At 39.1% G+C, this 20,463-nt stretch overlaps 1 protein-coding gene across 3 annotated transcripts in view; it reads left to right on the forward strand.

The window, feature by feature from the left end:
- NSF (N-ethylmaleimide sensitive factor, vesicle fusing ATPase) overlaps positions 1 to 20,463 on the forward strand; it is a 149,238-nt gene that overhangs the window by 113,124 nt on the left and 15,651 nt on the right. For 2 of the 3 annotated variants that reach the window (XM_040245078.1, XM_040245079.1), the window contains exons 16-17: positions 8,903 to 8,969; positions 11,201 to 11,280. In XM_040245078.1, the coding sequence (XP_040101012.1) occupies positions 8,903 to 8,969; positions 11,201 to 11,280 (147 nt within the window). Of the gene's footprint in view, positions 1 to 1,963; positions 4,324 to 8,902; positions 8,970 to 11,200; positions 11,281 to 20,463 lie in introns of those variants that run through there. The other variant, XM_040245080.1, reaches the window with a different exon arrangement.

A 20,463-nucleotide genomic window follows, 5' to 3' on the forward strand; every position in this document is an offset into this window, starting at 1 on the left:
TTTTCACATTGTTGCCTAATGATAGCTTGACAACCTGAGGGCTCAGGCCCATCTAAAGGTGCTCGGTCTTCCAGTTTGCTTTTGAAAATGAAATATAAATGCCATTCTTTAGGCATTCTAGTCTACCTCCTGCCATTGTTCTCCTCCCTTCCTTTTTTTTTTTTTTTAGTGTGAAAATGGAAAGCCGGTGTCTTTCTTTTTTCCCCAAAGCACAAATAATTTATAATTTTTTTAATCATTCTGGAGAAGACGGTTCTTTCCTTTTAGGTACATCCTTCCCACACCCGAACTGTAGCTTTTCCCAATTTCAAAAATAATTTAGAAAATGCAGAAAAGAACACAGGAGAAAATAAAGTCTGTATTTGTTCTTCCATCTTCTTCTCAGACACACATACACACAACGTATTATGTATTGGTGATCACATTGGACATACTGGTTTTTGTCCACTTCCTATAAAATTTTTTCATTGTCATTAAAATTTATCTGAATATTATGTTAAATTAGTAGCTGTGTAATGTCCGTTTAAATATTCCTTTTTTGTTGAACATTTAGGTTGTTTCCAAGTTTTTTCACAATTATGAACAGTATTCTGTAGGACTCTCATTTGAGGCTGTTTAGGCACTAAGTCGTGTCCGACTCCTTGGCAGCCCCATGTTCTGTAGCCAACCAGGCTCCTCTGTCCATGGGATTTTCCAGGCAAGAATACTGGAGTGGGGTGCCATTGCCTTCTCTAGAACTTCCAGTGACTGCCCCCATTTTCTTATTACATTTTTCTGAGAGTAGCATCAAAATTTACTGGCTGAGAATTTGGACTTAGGTTTCTAATAGACCTGAATTTGAATCCAAGGTCCACTGCACTTACCAGCTCTAAGTCACTTAACCTGTAAACCTCTATTTTCTCATCTACAAAATGAGGATAATATTAATAGGTGCCTCATAGGATTGTTATGAGAATTAAATGAGATGGTGATTTTTGTGCTGTATCATACAGTGCCTTAGGGTATAATATGTGCTCAATAAAGTATAGTGGTTATTCTTACTTATTATTATTGCACATACATTTCTGGTTATTTCCTTAGGGTGAATTCTCAGAGCTGAGATTGCTAAGGTAAAAATGTTAATGGGTGTAAATTTATGATAAATATTGCTATTAAAACTTATGTAAAAATATTAATGTTTATAAAACCTACTTCTTAAGAAAGTTGTGCCAATTTATACTTGTAACCACATCATATATCAGTTTCCTTGGACTGTTGCCCATAATATCTTTATATATCATTTTACTGCTTGGTTTTGTTACATAAACCAAGAGTTTTTGTTAGTGGAGAGAGCCGTTAGGCTCACTTTAATGAGTATCTAAGATTAAGATACTTAACTTTCAGACCTTTAATTACAATTAAGCTATTACTTTTTATTCACATACAGATTCTGGTGCTAAAATATATGAAAGTAGTTTATGCTCGATTCAATTCTACTTCTTGATTTGCTTAATAAATCCTTTCTCTGTGTAGGTAAACTCCTCAATACTAGCAAACTCTGTATGAGATATTATTCTCACATTCTGTTGGGAAGGAGATACTATATGTTTCCTTAAGATAGTTGAAGTATTTACAGATCTTTCTCTTTTCCTGTATTTTATGTTTCCCCAACATTATTCTGTTTAAAAATTTTAATTTCTTTATCCATGTTTGCATCTATACTTTAAAAAAAAATATTTGCTAGTTCTGTTAATGGCATTAAATGAAAAAAATAACAATGCAGTAGATCTTGATTTTAACTAGTATGCTTTCTGAGTATACAGTCAGTACAGAGATGAAATAGGACAGTCTGATGTGAGTACATTATTTGAACAAAGTCGAGTAAAAAATTTGCAATTTCTAAAACTATACCCGTTAGTAAGGTCATATAGTCTTGTTTTTAAAAGGACTGAAAATTAATGGAAGACATTTTCCTTTCCACTAGCTTTGCAAGAAAGAAATAATCTTCTTTGAATATCCTCCTGTAAATCCCACTGCAAATTGTAGTCTGCACAGAACAGAATCATGGTGCCTAATCCTCCTCTTTTCATGGTTTAGTCCATACAAAGAGCGGAACTGGAAACTGGATCTTTTGACCGCAGTTACTAAGCAACAGAATTTGGATGTTTTTGGTTAACATCCCTATATATCATATAGCTGATTTGTTGAAGATTGTGCTTGCAGTAACTGACAAGTGGACACCCTGTAAGTGACCACAGGTCCCTGTACTGCTGGGGGTCGAGGGACGGCAAACCCTTATTCTTTTTGTTTAATATACTTTGACTTCTGACGATTGTTTCTGTCTGGCACGCAAAAGAGGATTGTGGAGCTCTTCAGTAGAACTTAACTTTCAGACCTTGTGACTTCTTATGTTATTAAAGATATCCCAGTCGGTCTCTCATATTTTGTGAAACTGTAAGAATTTTTCCTGAAAAGCAGGGAGAACAAATAAGGGAATTTGGGGTCATTTCCAGGAAGCTTGAGTGCTTTGCCAAAAGTTTAGGTCCACTTCCTGAGTCAGTTTCATTAGAAGACAGCTAATGTTTGCTTGGTCTACTCCCAAGTTATTTTTAGAAACGAGAGATTATTACTGATAGCACCGATTCGAATTTGCTCACTTACATTTTTATGTGCTACCAAATATGATTAGAGTATGCTTTCAACTAATTGCTGACAGATTTACTACATTGGGGATTTTCTAAGTCATCAAATTCCTACTGTCAACAGATTCCTACTAACTCAGTACTTCAATGCCAACCACTTCTGAATTGAGGTGAACTCTTTCGGCCCCAAAAGAGCCAGAGAATTTGGCTTCACTTACCTCAGAGCCCTAAAGAGGTTCTAGAAAATGGAGGACAGACTCTATTTGGAGTTCACTTTGCTGGGGTTTGTGATTCTAAAAGGCTGGGACTAACGTGGAGCTAATGCTGGCGTGTTCCTGTTTGCATTCATGTGGACTCCAGAGGCTGCAGCTGCTGCCCCTCCCCTATACACAGGTGGTTCCCAGCTCATGCGAAGATTCCAGGAGTGGGCTCGGTGCCTTGAGAGCTCTCGGCACCACCAAGGTCCGTGACCAGAGCTGCTCCCAAGCCCTCGGCAAAGGAGCTCCGTACCTCCTTTCACAGTGCATCCAGCATGCTCCTGCCGCAGGCCCAGGCTCCCCACGTTTTAGGTCGTCTCTCATGGCCCACAGCCTGCCTTTGCACACAAGAGAGGAGGCACCAAAGAGGTTCATGATGACAGTCCCCTTATGCCCACAGCTCAGTAGACTGTGGGATTTTGTGACTTCAAGAGAGCCTTCATCTTCTAGAGTAGACCTCTCGTTTTTGCCCTGTTGACGGTCGTCACTCTTCGCCACACTTTTTTCTTTCTTTCATTCTCCCCATTCTTTTCTTCAGCCTTCTCTTTCAGACTTCTCACCTGACTCTCAGAATACATATATTCTGATAAGTCTGCATGCTCTAGGAAACTCCCTGAGAGAGCTGGGAAAACCGTATCCTCCAGTTTGCTGTGTGCAGTCTTGGTTTTTATGTTTTTCTAGCAGCTCCCCTCTTTCAAGTATCCTACTTTGCATGATATCTTCTGTGATCCCCTACTGATAACCTCTCTAGCAGGAAAAACTTGAGCATCATACTTTCATCTTACTCCATGAAAGGATCAGAATTGAAGTTAATTTTTTAAAGAGTCTGTAAGATACCAGCAGTAGCCCCAGCTTCAGCCCACCTGGCTAAATGCTGTTTTGGCTTTTGGTCTGGAGGAGGCACTGTGTATTCACCAGGTGCTATTACTGATGGCAAGTTCAGCGCTTGAGTTGTTGTGTCTGAGCTGGGGCAGTGTGTACAGTTTTACTTTTTCTGCATCTCTCCTCCTTTTGGGGTTTATCTGTCTGCAGTTATGGTAGAACTTCCCCACTCAGTATGTAAATATCTCAGATTTTAGTCTGGCAGCTAATTGCATATACTTGCCAATGGAATCCTGATATCTCCTTATTTAGCGTGGGGCCAGGAAGCCAAAAATGGAAGAGGCTAAGGCAACTAGGCAGAAACATGGATTCAGGAGGAGAGTGGTGACCTTATCGTACACGTGTGACTACCTATGGGAAAGAATGTGTGTGAGAGAAGTGAAAGATGTGTGTGTATTTAAATTAAAGCAGAGTCAACTGAAACTGGTCAGGTTACAACTGGAATTGCACAGCCTTTGTCACGGTTAGTATGCTGTTAAGAGAGTTAGCTGCGAGCACTCCTCTCCCCATGGTAGTAATTAGTACATTAAGAACTGTCTGTAAAAAAACAAAACCAAAACAAACTACATTAAAGGCTGTAGGTATTTTCTTCTGAAATGTTAGAGGTAGCCCATGCAGTCAGCTGTGGAATGAGTTGAAATGCTTTGTGAATCACAGTATCTGAGATAAATTGGTGAAAATTTATCAGTAGTTCAGACCCCAGCAATGTCCTAAGTGATGTTGATAAGCTCTGTAAGCTTTGAGGAGGAAGAGGGGCTGATTCAGAGAGAGTGCAGGGCTACTGCAGCAGTCTACGTCCACAATGTCCTGGGCCCCTGGGCCCCGGTGACTCAAACCCACGACATGACAGTCTGTCAGACAGGATGATATGCTTGCATCAAAGCCCTTCATATCAATAGAATTCTGAGCAAATGTTTTAAAAGAGCCAAGCATTATTTTTAATGACTTCTAGAAATCACCTGAGTTTGCCACATTGGCTGCTGTTAGTCCAGTCTTCAAAAAAGAGCAAAGAACCACAGCAGAACAGCTTCTAGACTTTTCCACTGTCTCTTCCATTTCTCCTCTGTTTCATCCCTCACCCGCCACTGCCCATACACATGGCGCCAGTGCTGACCCCTCTTCCTTTCAATTCTTACAGACTTTGTTGGTTCCTGCGGTGTTCCTAGATTTTCTCTGTGCCTGACTTCCCTGGTGGCTCAGACGGTAAAAGCATCTGCCTACAATGCGGGAGACCCGGGTTCGATCCCTGGGTCGGGAAGATCCCCTGGAGAAGGAAATGGCAACCCACTCCAGTACTCTTGCCTGGAAAATCCCATGGACGGAGGAGCCTGGTGGGCTGCAGTCCATGGGGTCACAAAGAGTCAGCCACAACTGAGTGACTTCACTTCACTTCCTTACAATTGATGTGCTCTGCTTAGAACCCTTTCTTCCCTCTTTCCTAGTGAATTGTTCATCCTTCAGTTCTCAGCTTAAATGTCACTTCCTGAATTTAGGAGACCATCATCGACTTCATAAGCTCTTACATCAGTCACAATAGGCTAAATTATGCTGTGATAATGAATAGGCCCCAAAATCTCAAGGGCTTAACACTACAGAGTTTATTTCTTGCTCACACTACATGTCCACCATAACTCGGAGAGGAAGCTCTGCTGCAGCTTCTCAGAGACTCAGGCTAATAGGTAATAGTGGCTCCATCGCACGTGTGATTCTGTGATAGCCAAGGCAGGAGAATGAGCCAAGCCATGGCTCTTGAAGCTCCTTTCAGAAAGTGAAATAGTCTACTCCCATTTCAGTCCCAAGGCAAACCCCATAATCATCCCTGACTCCAGAGGGGTTGAGAAAGTGCAGCCTGACCACGTGCCAGAAAGAGTAGGGTGTGCATGGTGTCACCCCAGCCCCCACAGCCTCCATGCTGTGCCGCCACATCCTCTTGGACCTCTGCTAACATCATCACGCTGTGCTTCATCATAGTTACCAGTGACCTTAGCTATTACTCTCTCCACTGCCTTCATTAGTGCTTGACACATGGTATGAGTTTAAAAATATTTGTTAAATGAGTTAACAGAACAACGCTCCAAGATTCAGTCCTTGGCCCTTTATTCTACATCTACCATTTCTCCTTGAAGATTTCTTCCCTCTCATGGTTTCAGCATTATGAGATGTCCATACTCTGACTTCAGTCATGCATCTCCAACTACTGTCCTGATATGTCTACTTGACTTTAATGCATAAATTTCAGTGTATTCCTTCAGTAAGTATTTATTGATCACTTTCTGATAAGGCATCGTATTAAGTGACATGGATACAGAGATAAATACAACAGTACTTGCCTTCAAAGAGCTAGCAATCCGGTGTAATATAGGGAAGAATACCATGAATCCATAATATATACACAATACAAAATGCTATACTGAAGGAGAAGAGAGGCAAGTAACTTAAGACAAGATGAAATTAGAACTTTGTGTTGTTTCAACCATTGAATCCATTGAGCAGATAAGATTACTAAATACTCTTCCATGCTGGGTACAGGGGGGTAACATGAATAAAGGTTTTATCCACCTCACAATCCAATGAGGAGACAGATGGCTAAGGATGAAAGGGTAGATGACTGACGGGTACAGGGGATGGTGCAAAGGAAAGCAGCAGAGGCTTTCTTTCCCACGTGTATGCAGCAGATGTTTATTAGGCACCAGTGAAGCATCAGACCCTGAACATATAATGCTAAAGAAGACAGTTCCTACCTTAAAGAATATACAGTGTGTTAGGGAGAAACTTACCATGTAGATTGCCAGATGAGTTGACATTTTGCTTTTGGGTTTATTTTTGTTGATGAGTTTTTGGGGGGTTATTTATTTATTTATTTTTGCATCTTTGAGAGTGACTTTTGAGCATAGAAAAAACCATGTGTAGCTAGTCAGAGGTCTAAAAAATTAACATTCAACATATTAAAATTATATAATTTAAAATCTATTTTTTCAACGTAAAAGAAAACTTAAACTTTAAAAAAATCCACGTATTTTATTCTATTTATAAGTAAAAGGTAGCTCAAAAAGAGATTTTTACAACTTCAATTTCTTTAAATATTTTAAACTGTATTTAGACATTTAAAATGTTTTATTTTCTCTTTGAAGTACTTCAGTTGTTTAACAAACAAAACATTCTAAGTTTCAAAGTAAATCTATAATTACATTTATTTAATAAAATTAACAATATGGTGGCATAGTGGTAAAGAATCTGCCTACAAGTACAGGAGAAGCTAGAGACATTGGTTCAATATCTGGATTGGGAAGATCCCCTGAAGTAGGAAATGGCAACCTGCTCCAATATTCTTGCCTGGAAAATTCCATGGACAGAGGAGCTTGGTGTGCTACAGTCCATGGGGTTGCAAAGAGTCAGACATGACTGAGCACACACACACACACACACACACACACACACACACACACACAATAATATAATTATGGTGAATCTCAGATTACTATTTGCAAGGCTATTAAAGTTATACTTCACCTTCCAGCATAAAGTTTATCAAAATTAATTAGCCAACTGCATGTTTTAAATTGAACTAGCAAGGCTAATCTATTAATCTAACGTAGTAAATTTTCTTAATTGTCACAAATGCTTTAAAGACCACGTATTCACAGGTTGTCTTTAAACATAATATGAAAAAGATTAATATTGTAGGTTTAATTTACTTTGTTCCTGTACCTAATTCTTTTTTAAAAATTTTTTAATTATTTTTTAAATATAAATTTATTTATTTAAATTGGAGGTTAATTACTTTACAATATTGTATTGGTTTTGCCATACATCAACATGAATCTGCCACAGGTATACATGTGTTCCCCATCCTAGACCCCCGCCTCCCTCCTCCTTCCCCACCATCCTATTCTTAATCTTCTATAGTTAAAAGGTACCCAGTAGGAATATCATGCTACTACTACCAAGCAAAATCAGGAGAGTGGTGGTTACCATCTTGGTGCATTGAGGTTACTCATCAGTCAGATTCGACTGGAATGCAGGGATTAATTCTTAGTGATGACACCAGTGGGCTACACTGAGCGCTGGAATAGAAACTGACATTTACAAAAACGCTGGTCTCAAGGCTTTGAGCACTTATATTCAACTTAAAAAATAATTAATTCTTCTGTCTGGCTTGAAATTGCTACTTCCTTGCCAGGATATAACCGCCTCCTTCACTGCTTGCTTAATTTCCATTTATTTGGCTACCTTAATTCACTGTCCTCTTTTGTCTAGTTCTAATGATGCCTCTGTCTGATGTTTTATACCTAACTTTAATTCTTTTTAGACACTTTGGCTGTTACAGTCTGATTTGAGCTGACAGAATTCTCTGCTTTCAGTGTTATTCCTGTTTGACAGGGCCACAGTTCCTACTACTAATAAAATGACATTCAGTTTTACCCTGCACATTCCTGTGGCTCCATTTAGCCCTTGAGTCACAGCACTGAAGTCATGCCCCTGACAGAGAGAGGAGAGACCATTGTGATAAACTTGATGGATTTGTCAGTTGATTAATTCCAGTTTTTCCGAGCATGCCCCAGTGTGACGCATCCAGCCCTTGGAGCTGAAAGCCTCCCCCATGGTCAGCTGTGATCCAGCTGTGATGTCCTGGGCAAGTCATTTAACTGCTTCGGGTCTCCATTTCCTCACTTTTAAATTTGTAAGAACTCTTGAATTTCTAAAGTCCTATTATCTACTAGTCTAGTTTTGTGTAGTCAGAAATATTGGGTGGGACTTCCCTGGTGGCACAGTGGTTAAGAATCCACCTGCCAGTGCAGGAGACATGGGTACAGTGCCCTAGTCTGGGAAGATCCCACATGCCACGGAGCAGTTAAGCCCCTTTGCCACAACAACTGAGCCTGCATGCTGCAACTGCTGAAGCCTGTCCACCACCCATCCCCTCTCGCTGCAGCTAGAGAAAGCGCTCACAAAGCAACAAAGACCCAGCACAGCCGTAAATAAATAAAACTTTTTAAAAAGAATAGAAATATTGGGTGTTTTACTGTGTTTTGGGACGGGATGGGGGGGCATTGGTCAAGAATTAGCTAAATTTTATCTTCTTGGAAATTCTTGTAATTTTTGAGGGCAGTGAGATAATCCATGGTTTTGCTTTTCTTCTAGATCTTTGATGATGCATACAAATCCCAGCTCAGTTGTGTGGTTGTGGATGACATTGAGAGACTGCTTGGTGAGTCATCACTTCTGCCATTGTACTATCCTTGCCACACTACAGCTAGTGTCTCACAAATTACAAGAGAAAATACAGGCGTTTATAATCCATAGGGCAATAGAAATAGCTTTATCTAATAAGGAAATATAACTTCTCTTATATCTGAAGTCAGCAGTGGTATCAGTGGTAAATATGCCTTATGACCATAACTATAAGGGTCCATGTCTCATATTTTGTATCTTCCACAAAGTTCCCTGATCATAATAAATGATTAGTAATTTTCATTGATGGATATATTCTATCTCAGAGCTGCCTGTAACTCAGAGGTTCCATTTGCTAACTGGGTCAGAACTAAGGAAAGAAGAGCTTAGGGTTGGAGTGAAATGTACAAGTTAGCAGTAACACTTGGGGCAGAAATTGTCAGCTCTCTGTCTCAGTTTCCATTCAGATGAAGCAGAGACTGTATTCTTTTCCTTAGTTATCCCACAGAGTAAATGTAAAGACAGGAATGAGATAATGTTGTGAAAGTTAAAAACATTCCGAAAGTTAGAAGTGCCCTACAGTAATTTTTAAAAATACCTATTAAACATTTCCTATGTTTAAATGCACTGCTATAGAATACAAAGATAAATAAAACAGTCCCTGTACTCAGCTCATAAGGTGTGCTGCTAAGTCACTTCAGTCGTGTCCGACTCTGTGCAACCCCATAGACGGCAGCCCACCAGGCTGCCCCGTCCCTGAGATTCTCCAGGCAAGAGCACTGGAGTGGGTTGCCATTTCCTTCTCCAATACATGAAAGGGAAAAGTGAAAGTGAAGTCGCTCAGTCGTGTCCGACTCTTCGAGACCCCATGGACTGTGGCCTACCAGGCTCCTCTGTCCATGGGATTTTCCAGGCGAGAGTACTGGAATGGGGTGCCATTGCGTATTCCACAAATAAATGCCAAAACAGTGTTGTTACTCTTATATTTTATTTCTGCACACAAAGTAGATAAATCTGGGATAAATTCATTATAACAGTGGCTCAGGATGCTGTAACAAAACTGATTGAAATTGATCCCATCTGGTAACTTAATAAATATCTGAAGATACTACCAATGCCTGGTTAACAAACCCCTTCTTCCTTTAGGGGTCTATAATGGTGTAGTAATGACTTCATATTAACTGTTCTTACTACAGTTCCCTCATGATTTTGAGACTTACTTTATGTCCTCTATGATCTATTTTCCTGTTTCCTAAGGCAGTGTTTGTTATAAAACAAAGTAGGTATACGTAAGAGGTCTTCTTAAATAGATAGTTTTATCTGGTGACCTGGGTTTTGGATCTGCTATTTTTTGATACATTTCATCTCAGTTTCTGGGATTATTTCTTTAAAAGCTTTTGGGCACATACTCATAGCTCTGCATAAATTCCTTTACCTAAACACAATTGAGATGTGTGGTCATAGCAACAGTACTATGTCAGGAATGTTTGCCCTCCGAGTATATTTTCACTTGTATGAATAGTTATTATCCGTTCATGTTGGTTCATTTATTTGGTAAGCATTTGCTGAGCCCTTACCACTGGGCTAGAATCATTAGGGCTTCAGAAAAATAGTAAGATGCTGTCATTATGACATACATCAGCAAAAATTAATGTAAAGTAGAACGTGCCATGTATTCTGGGTTTTCAGAAAAGGGAAGATCACTTTTGACTTCAGAGGACTGTTGCTGGAAGGCAGCTCTAAGCATCGGGCAAGGGTGCACATGCGGTACGCAGAGAAAGCAGAGGGGGTAACATTTGTGCCAAATCTTGAAGGATGAGTAGTAGCTTGACAGAAAGTTCTTTGAGAAATTCACTGTTCTTCACCATCTGTGGGCCAGTCTTCACGGCTTTACCATCATTTCAGTTGTGTCAAAGTACCTTACTTCAATTATTACTACTTGTTACATCCCCTACTATCCATTTTCTAGTATCTTGTTTTGTTGCCTTGTGTAGTCATCTGTATTGCCAAGGTTTGCAGTAGCTTCTTGGAAATGTTTAGTCAATAGACCTGGGCATTTTTTTTTTCCCCTTAAAAAAAAACTGTCTCTGAGTATCAAAGATGTCTACACAAGCACAAAATGGATATTTAGAAGCTTTTTACTTGTTATCGTTAGTTACACAACTTTTATTTAGGGCTGTTTTTACTCTTGATGCAGAAAAATCTGTATGTTTGGAATATGTGCATATGTATATCGAATCCCTAAACACAGCAATGTTTCTCTTCCAGATTATGTCCCTATTGGCCCTCGATTTTCTAATCTGGTACTACAGGCTCTTCTTGTGTTACTGAAAAAGGCGCCTCCACAGGTAAAAATAATATAAGGAACATTTTCACAGAGTTGTTCCAGTAAATTATACAATGGTGCACTCTCTAAATAAGCAGATTATCAAAAACTTGTAAAATTCTCTTGTCGAAGGGATTTTGCAAGGTCATCCAGTCTCGCCCTCTGTCTTAAGGTAAATAATTTTCTTAATCACTACTCTGAAGCAGAGAAGTTTTCCATTTTTTTCTGAAAATCTCAAAATTACAGTTTCAGTTAGTATTCTGTTTTGTTCCTTTATAAATTCACCACCATATTACATATCCCTTCCCACCCCTTCTCCCATGAGCGATATTAATACATGATATTAATGTAGAAGTGATTAAATACATGTTCCCATTTGTTCCATCTTTCATAGATTTTAAGAATTTGTATTTGGGGAAATTTATGTCCTGCAGGGACTTTTGTTTTTAGTTTTTACAGATGAGTTTGCATTTTTCTCATGTCACGTGGCACTTTTGAAGGGTGAGTTTATAGCCAGGATCTTGGTTCCCATGTTTCCATTTTTACTGATCTGGCTGTTGGAGACTGGTGATTTTGATAGCTTAACACATTTAAACTGACCTATGAGGGTTGGTTAAATATGTTAATTATGGAGAGGCTGCCAGAGCATGTTTGGCTATGAATTCTCTTGGTTGATTCTGCATGTTGTAATCTTGAAGAAATGCCAATCAAAGGCAGATACAAAGGGGTGAAGTACTAACTTTAAAAACTGTATGGGAATTCCATATTTGAAGTTAGAGACATAAAGTAAGTTGTATGGAAAATATTTAATGTTAAGCTGGTGAATCTGATATTTAAGTTAACAGTTAAAATTGTATGTGTGTATGTGTTAGATCTAAAGGTAGAGGACTTGTCTTGATTTTCTAGGGTTTATTTTTTTTTCTTAGATTAGTGAAAAGAAATATAACCTACAACAGTCTTGAAAACTTACTGCATATTTGCACTGTGAAGGATTTTTTACATCATTTTTCTGTAAACTGTTACTCCCAATAGTTGAAGTTTTAAGTTATATTAAAGCTGAAAATAGAGAAGTGAGTGTTTTCAGAAATAAGTAGAGCATATTAACAAATGAATCCCAAAATCTTGAATAAAGACTTAGGAATAACTGTTTCTTTTTTTATAAAAATAATTGTAAGACCTTTGAAGAAAGGAACATTATCTTATTACCATAATTATAAAGTCAGGGGAATTCCCTGGAGGTACAGTGGTTAGGACTCTGGTCTCTCACTGCACCATTCGACCCTTGGTTAGGGAACTAAAAAAAAAAATCCCACAATCCATGTGGCATGGCCAAGGGGGAAAAAAGTCAATAACAAGTGTTGGCATGCAGATGGAGAAATTGGATCCTTATACAGTGCTGGTGGGAATACGTAAACTGTGCAACCTTTGGGAAACAGTCTAGCCCTACAATGCCCTAGCAATTCTATTTCTAGGTATATACCACACAGAAATGAAAATACATATCCACCCAAGAACTTTTAATGAGTGTTCATGGAAACATTATTCATAATAGCCAAAAAGTGGAAACAACCCAGATGTTCATCAAATAAAATAAATGTGGCATGTACATACAATGGAGAAGTATTCGGCATTTTACAAAAATGCTGAGTACTAGCTATAACATGAATTAACCTTGAAAACATGATAAGCAGAAGAAGCCAGTCACAAAATACTACATATTGTGTGATTCCGTTTATGTGAAATACCTAGAATTGGCAAGTCTGTAGAGACAGAAAACAGATCAGTGTTTGCCCAAGACTGGAGGAGTGGGGGGTGAGCAGAATGAGAGGTGACTGCTGGTGGACACTGGGTTCTTTGGGGCCTGATAAATATGTTCTAAAACTGAGTCCAGTGGTAGTTGCATGTATCTGTGCAATCTACTAACAACCGTTGAACTGTACAGTTTAAGTCAGTGAATTTTGTGTTAATAGGAGTTACATCTTAATAAAATGTTTACGATAGATTGTTTCAGAAGCTTAAATGAAGAAAGGAGGATTCTATGAAGAGCTGAATGTAAGGAGTAAGCGTACATGGCCCAGCTTGGGAGAAATCTTAGAAACAGGAGTTGAATCATTAGAAAGGGATGTGGAACAAATTTCTCTAAGGATTGGAAAGAAAGAATATGGGAACATGTAAGCAGTAAAAGCCAGATCTGGTTGCCTTAGTGATCGGAAGTGGCGGAGATTCTAATAAAATACCAGCCTGTCCTTAATCAGAATTGGGTGGCTCTGAGCTGGACTGCTAGATGACCTGCTGTGTAAGCGAGTCAGTGGCAAAAGAAACGAATGCTTAAGATGTTTCTAGTTGGCATATATTTAACAAAATACAAATGTGGTTTCTCTGTACCATCTTACTTTTTAAATTAGTTTGTATCCTCTGAAGAAAATAAGGGAAAATTTTTCAAGGTGATCCAGTGTCAAGACTATTTGTCGTTCTGAAGTCAAAGCCTTCACTTTGCCAAAGCATTATATGTAGGCTTTTCAGCTGTTTGCAGTTAAATATTAAAAGTATGTGAATCCCAATGTTGTAGGGATGCGTGGACTATTAGTAGAAAGGTATTATTCTATCACTGTCAAGGAAACAGAAAAGTTGTAGGCGTTTTTCTTTAAAAAGAGGAACTGTACGTGCATACAATACAGTAACCATTATCAGTCACAGAATCTTTAATTTTGCATTTGTTGTAATTCAGCTTTCACATAGACAAATTGTGTGTGCATGTGTGCACATGCTGAAATGAAAGGATCCCTTCAAGGGCACTGTGTTGTTATGGATCAAGATATTCTCTTTTCTACTTCTCCCCATCCCCCATCTCCCCTCCCTCTTTGTAAATTGGCTTATTAAAACTGGTTCACAAGCCCTCTTTTTTTCCTTTTGTGATTGCTTTGGTCTTGGATTTTCAGTGTAGGACTAAAAATTCAAGTCAGATTTCAGTTACTAGGATAATTTTCTTTGAATTTTAAATTTTTGTAAGTAAATGCATAGATTTTTAATGAACCCGGTATTCAGTGGATTTGCTTTCAGTTTAGCTGGAGAGTTAATTTCATGATTGATTTATTAGCCCTTTGAAAGTATAAAAAGTGGTATCTGTAGTTCATGAAGACTGGAAAACATCATCACATTTTGTTTAGCATCTTTTTAAAACCAATTAAAAGCTTTTCTAAAATGGATTGAACAGGAGAAAATAAAACATGTTCCCGAGGTCTTTATTTCAATCAAGTTTCCCTGTGTTCTGCAGGAGAAGAGATCGAGGGGGGATAGAAAAATTGAAAAGGGCTGTCCCAGCAGGGAGCCATGCCGGAGAAAAGGGCTGCTCTGAGAACTCAGCAGCAGTAGCTAAGAAAGCTCCCAGCCTGCTTCATCTACATGCAGACTCACACAAGGCATGGGGGTGCTCACCGTCACCACAGAGGTTTCACATGTGCTTCCCCGCTGATTCCTGTGAAAAGCTAACAATTGGCTTGGAGGGTAAAAGACCACTGCAGTTCACCCTCCCTGAGCTGGACGTACAATTTGTCCAGTGTTAGGAAATGTCCGGCTTAGCAGTGAGAGGCTCAAAGACACCCCTCCTTCCAGTGAGATTCCTAAAGCTGGCTCTTTTGCTTGATGACACTAGGGCTCTTTTCAAGTTTTGCAGATTTATGGAAGTCAAGGGGAATGTGCTTTTCAGGATCAGGAGGATGAAAGCCTTAGTCTCTTCCTGTCAAGAAAGAGGCACTAGTAAGGCAGTAAGGCCAGGTAAACCTTCTTGCAAACTGTAACACGAATGGCTTTGTTATTTTCCTCCTAGATCTCTTCTGGCACCTTCTGTTTCTTTTCCTTCCGGGAGACAAAGTGCCTGAAAAGGAACTCCTCAGCTGTGAAATGACATAACTTCCTAGTTTCCTCAACAGGTGTGAGAGCAGTTAAGCCCATTAACCCGACTGCCTTAATGTTTACCTGACAGTTTTTGCAAATCAGTTTGGAAGACCTGATCCATATGTACCAGAGTAACCTTGTAACTTACAGAGAACCACTGCTTTTTCACTTCAGTGCTTCCTAGCCTTTTTCATATCCCAGCATATAGAAAATAATAACATCTGATGATATAGTTGGGTAAGTGGATGAGGTCAGTCACAGCTGGCCAGAGGTGCATCCCCACCAGGTGCTAACCCCCTTCCCAAGGGCTGAATAGTATTGATGCCATAGAACACTCATATTTTATTCACAGCATTCCAGCTGGCAAAATCTTTGGAAACTGTGAACTTTTACAAAAGACCACTCCAAATTAGTAGCAATATTACTGAAGTAGGACTCAAAAGACCTCACAGTTGTTAAGACTTTTAGCTAAAAAATAAAGTTGTTGAGAAAAATTCCTTCCTCACTGCTCTGGCACTTAGGAATATTAACCTGAGAAGAAAGAAGTAGGGCTTAGAGCTGGGAAGGGTGTAATAATGTGTGAACCAGTAAGACTCTTGGTAAATTCCTGATGGGAACTCAGGCAGACATGTTTGTTTCTCCATGGGTTTCATTTAAGGTCACCAATCTCTAGACAAAATTGCTTTTCCTGTAATCCTTATATGATATCTCAGTGCAATCTTACTTCAGATATGTTATTAGGAAGTCTTGGTGATATTAAGCAACTCCTCAGGCTTTGGGTTGCTTTAGCGAAATAAGCAAATAATGGAAGAGACTCCAAATCATGCAGGCCTAAACACGAATATCTCTCTGTCTATCTGTTCAAAATTAACTCGGGCTAATGACTGTAATATGACTCAATAAGATATATAACCACTTTAGGAAAGAGGTATAGTCATTTTGCCAGACACATTAATTGTAATCACTGATGTGGTGACTTTTGCATTAGACTTCTTTATTGAAAAAAATCTGGGTGATGATTGACAATTTAGTAGCCCAGTTTTCCCATTTGTTAAGTCAGTGATATTAGATGGCTACCATAGTTTATAAATAAATTCTCTAAAAGTATACTTCGCTTAGTAAATTATCTCAGAGTTCTGTGTAAGTTGAATACACACACACACACACACACACACACACACACACACGTATAGAACAGTTTTAAGTTCATCAAAATCAGTGAAAGAAGTTTGGTGAGTCCTTTTATAAAATATTGCTATAAATATCTGCTAAATAAAACCATATTTTTTTTTTGCTTTTTTTTGTATTTTATTTTTTAAATTAGTTTATTTATTTTAATTGGAGGCTAATTACTTTACAATATTGTGGTGGTTTTTGCCATACATTGACATGAATCAGCTGCAGTAAAACCATGTTTTCTAAATAGAGTTTTTGTTTTGTTTTTCAGTAGAGCACATCTACAATACATATTAATACAAAAATTATAAGCTAGATATATACATACACACACACCATTTATAGGTAACTCAAAATTCAATCTCTAAATTTTAATCATAGAGAAATGCTAATGTTGTTGAGACAAAATATTTTCTCATTGCCTTAAATATTGATATATTACTGTGACATGACATGAGCATTAGAGAAGTGTTGATTCTACCATCCTAGTGTTCCCTGAGGCCATGAATCTAGTCATGAGTGTACTCTCTGCACAGCTTACTTACTATATTGGACTTGGAGTCAGAAAACCTGAGTTTGAGACTTAGCACGGACACCTGGCCTTATAGTCTTCAACTAGCCCCTTAACATCTTTGTGTCTATTTCTTCATCTGTAAAATGGCGATGATTCCTCCCTACCCCCGCCATGGACGGCCAGTGAACATCGTGTAAGTTCTGTGTAAACCTGTGGGCTGCACAAACGTAAGGTATTAATGCCTTATTGTGAAAAGCACAGAGTTACTGAGAAGTCAGAGTGTAGTGTTGTCCACAGAGAATGTCATTTGTAAAGAATCTTATCCTTAAAAGAGGATCCTTGTTTCTCTTGAGTGATTTGAATGTTCCCATTGCTTGGAGCCAAGGGTTGACATCTAAGATTCTGTTTCTTCCTGTTTTCTTACTGTTTTAAAGTTCTTGGAGGTTTAGTATTTTATTAAGGCTGTTGCTTAGAACTGGAACTATATCTCCCAGTTGTTGTTTTAAGAAAAGAGGTGCCTTTCGATAGTCCACAGAACCTTTTTAGCATGTAAGTTAGGAAAAAGAGAGTGTAACTGCTGTATATGGCACATTTCCACAGAAAGTGAATTCAGCGTTCCAAGTTGGAATGCCCAGGTTCAAATTCCTTCACTAGCAATACTGGCAAAAGAAATAGAGACACTCTACTTCCCTATCTCCCATTCGCTGAAATTCAGAAGCTTCCTGAGTCCTAAGACAAATACTTTGGTCTGGGGATTGGAGATCCCTATTATAAAAGGGAGAATGAAGTAGAAACAGGAATTTCGGAGTTCAGCAGCATGAGGAGTAGAGGGAGGGTCTGGGCTTCTGGTGGATTGTGGGGCCCTGAGGACACTGCCCGTTACACTAGACCTTGGCCTCCAGGGACTGCCCCCCTACTGCCTTTTTCCCTACAGCTGCTTGTGACTAAAGTTCCCCTTTTTGCCTTCTAATCCAAGTGGAACAGAATAGCGCTTCACAGCTTCTCTCCTACACTGCTGTCCCCCAAAGCAAATACACAGGCCTTTGGAGATTCCTTGGGGTTTATACTATTATGGCATAACAGCTATTTGGTGAGAAGAACCCCTAAGGAGGGCCTTACCAAGGTCTATCAATATTCCTGCTAGTTATTAGAATATAGGTGGAACAAGGCCTTGATCTTTTTAAGTCACAACTTGGTCTGTAACCATTTTTCATCTTGACAGTCCTGCCTACCTCTCACATTGGGGAATGGCAAGAGTGCTTTTCACAGGGAAAGCTCCAGACTACCTGTGTAGACCCACCCTTCTGCTTTCCCTTCCTCCCGCTCTCTCTCCTTCCCTTCCTCTCTTCTCTGTCTTTCCAGACTTATTTAGGCCATATAGATAATACTATTTGTTGAATGGACATCTTGAAGCTGAAGGGTCTTAACTACACATATTAATAGAACTGACATTGGCAGTGTAAATAAGAGCTCAGGAGTTAGAAAGCTTGAGTGTGAATCCAGTCACTTTCTGAGCCTCAATTTTCTCACTGTAAATCGAGAACAGTGGTAATATTTACGTCTTAAGAATTAAATAATATAAATTTTGGTTATAATTCTTTGTAAACTACAAATCACAACTCAGTTTAGTATTCACTTTAAAGAAAACTCTGACTCTTGTCTTTCCTCTTACACAAAAATAGATAAAACCAACAGAGTAACTAATCCATATCAAAGGAGCTAGGCTCCAGATAGCCAGAAGCCAGACCTATAGACACGTCAGCAGGAACAACACCTTCCTTGGCCTCTACCTGCCAGCCATCACGCTCCCACAGACCCTGCCAGGGCCAGCCCTGGAGCAAGTGGAAGAGGGTGCCGGTTCCCTGAGAAAGGAGTAATCATGGGGAGGGAGGACAGGAAGAAACACCAGCCAGAGCAGGGAGATGAGAAGCTGGGTGGCTGTCTGCTGGTGCAGTATCTGTATAAACTGGGCCAGTGTCAGAAACTGCCTGTCTAACGATCAGATCGCCTTCCACTTAATCCTCAGTTATTCTCTAGGTGCGATTTCAGCTATAAAGAAAAAAGGCCTGGAGGGAATATGCCAGAATTGTTTTCTGTGATTGTCTTTATGGCCACCAAACTTTTCGAAAGAAAAGTTTGCGCTCAGCCTCCCAATATTTTAATGCATTTATTATTCTTTAATTGATGTTCATTTTAAAATGCACAAAAGAATTTTTTTTTAAGAGTGAAATGAAAAACAAAAGTGAAAAGGAAGTTCTGTTTCTCTGTCTTAAAGATAACTGCTCTTATCTTAGATGGTGGATTATGGGTGGGTTTTTCTTCTTTATTATTTCTTTTTTTTTTTTTATTTTTTTTAATTTTTTTATATTATTTCTTGTATTTTATACATTTTCTACAGTAAGCATTTATTACTTTATAATCAGGAAAAAGAAAAACTTAATGTGCATACAGTTGTATTCACTTTTGACTCAACAGTATAACTACCAAAGTTCCAATCCTTTGCAGCTGATTTGCTGCTTGGCTAACAGTAACAGAGTTGGACACGGCTGAGCAAGTGAAGTGATACGTATGGCTGAGTGTCTTCCCTGTTCACCGGAAACTATCGTAACATTTTTTGTTAACTGGCTATACCCCAATACAAAATAAGAAGTTTAAAAAGTCAAATGACTTTTTAAAATTAAATTTTCTCCTGATGTATAAGTTCTACTGGCAAGTGTCACCTCTACAGATAATAAAGCCTTACAACATTTATTAAATCAGTTTTTCCCTTTATGTCCATCCTTTTCTTTGACTTGACATTCTTTTAGGATTAATTATTGGTAAAGCTTTAAAAAGTATAATAATTACTAGTGAATTCTGAAACAAGCAAAAAAAAAAAATCACAGGGCTTCCCTGGTGGCTCAGTGGCGAAGGACCCACCTGACAGTGATGGGGGTGTGGTGGGTTCAGTTCCTGACTCCGGAGGATCCTGCATGTCGAGGAGCAGCTGAGCCTGTGTGCCGCAGCCACTGAGCCTGAGCTCTAGAGCCCGTGCGCTGCAACGAGAGAAGTTCCAGCAGTGAAAAGTCCGCACACCGCAGCTAGAGAGTAACCTCCACTCTCTGCAGCTAGAGAAAAGCCCCGGCAGCAAAAAAGACCAGCACAGCCGAAAAAAAAACCCACAGAGGTAGAAATTAAATGAGAAGGAAGAGGAAAAGTGACCTGCTTAGAGCACAGGGGACATTTTAGGGCATCTTAAGGTAAAAGCAGAGGGAGAGAGGGAAAGTCTATAGGTGCCAGGTGGAGGAGTCTGGATTCGCTGATGAATCAGTGATCATTTTAGTTAAGTTTCTAAGGAAAGCACCTACAAAACTGTTCCTTTTGGCACTGAGAATACTGTGGCATGGTCATACATCTTTATTTTCTTAAATTTATTTATTTAAATAAATTTATTTCTCCTCAGAGGTCATAATTCATAATTTCTGTGTGGTACACCTATCTAACTCATCATTAAGAAATCAGCCACTGCTGATAGAATTTTAATGTTACACAAATAAAAATGGGTGGCAAAGCATAGTGGGAATATCCGTGAGGCCTGAACTCTAGTTTCAGCTCCCTCCCTGGATGTAAAAGCTTACCCCA

This window comes from Oryx dammah, unplaced genomic scaffold (assembly GCF_014754425.2).
Source record: "Oryx dammah isolate SB20612 unplaced genomic scaffold, SCBI_Odam_1.1 HiC_scaffold_8, whole genome shotgun sequence".
NCBI classification, from domain to species: Eukaryota; Metazoa; Chordata; class Mammalia; order Artiodactyla; family Bovidae; genus Oryx; species Oryx dammah.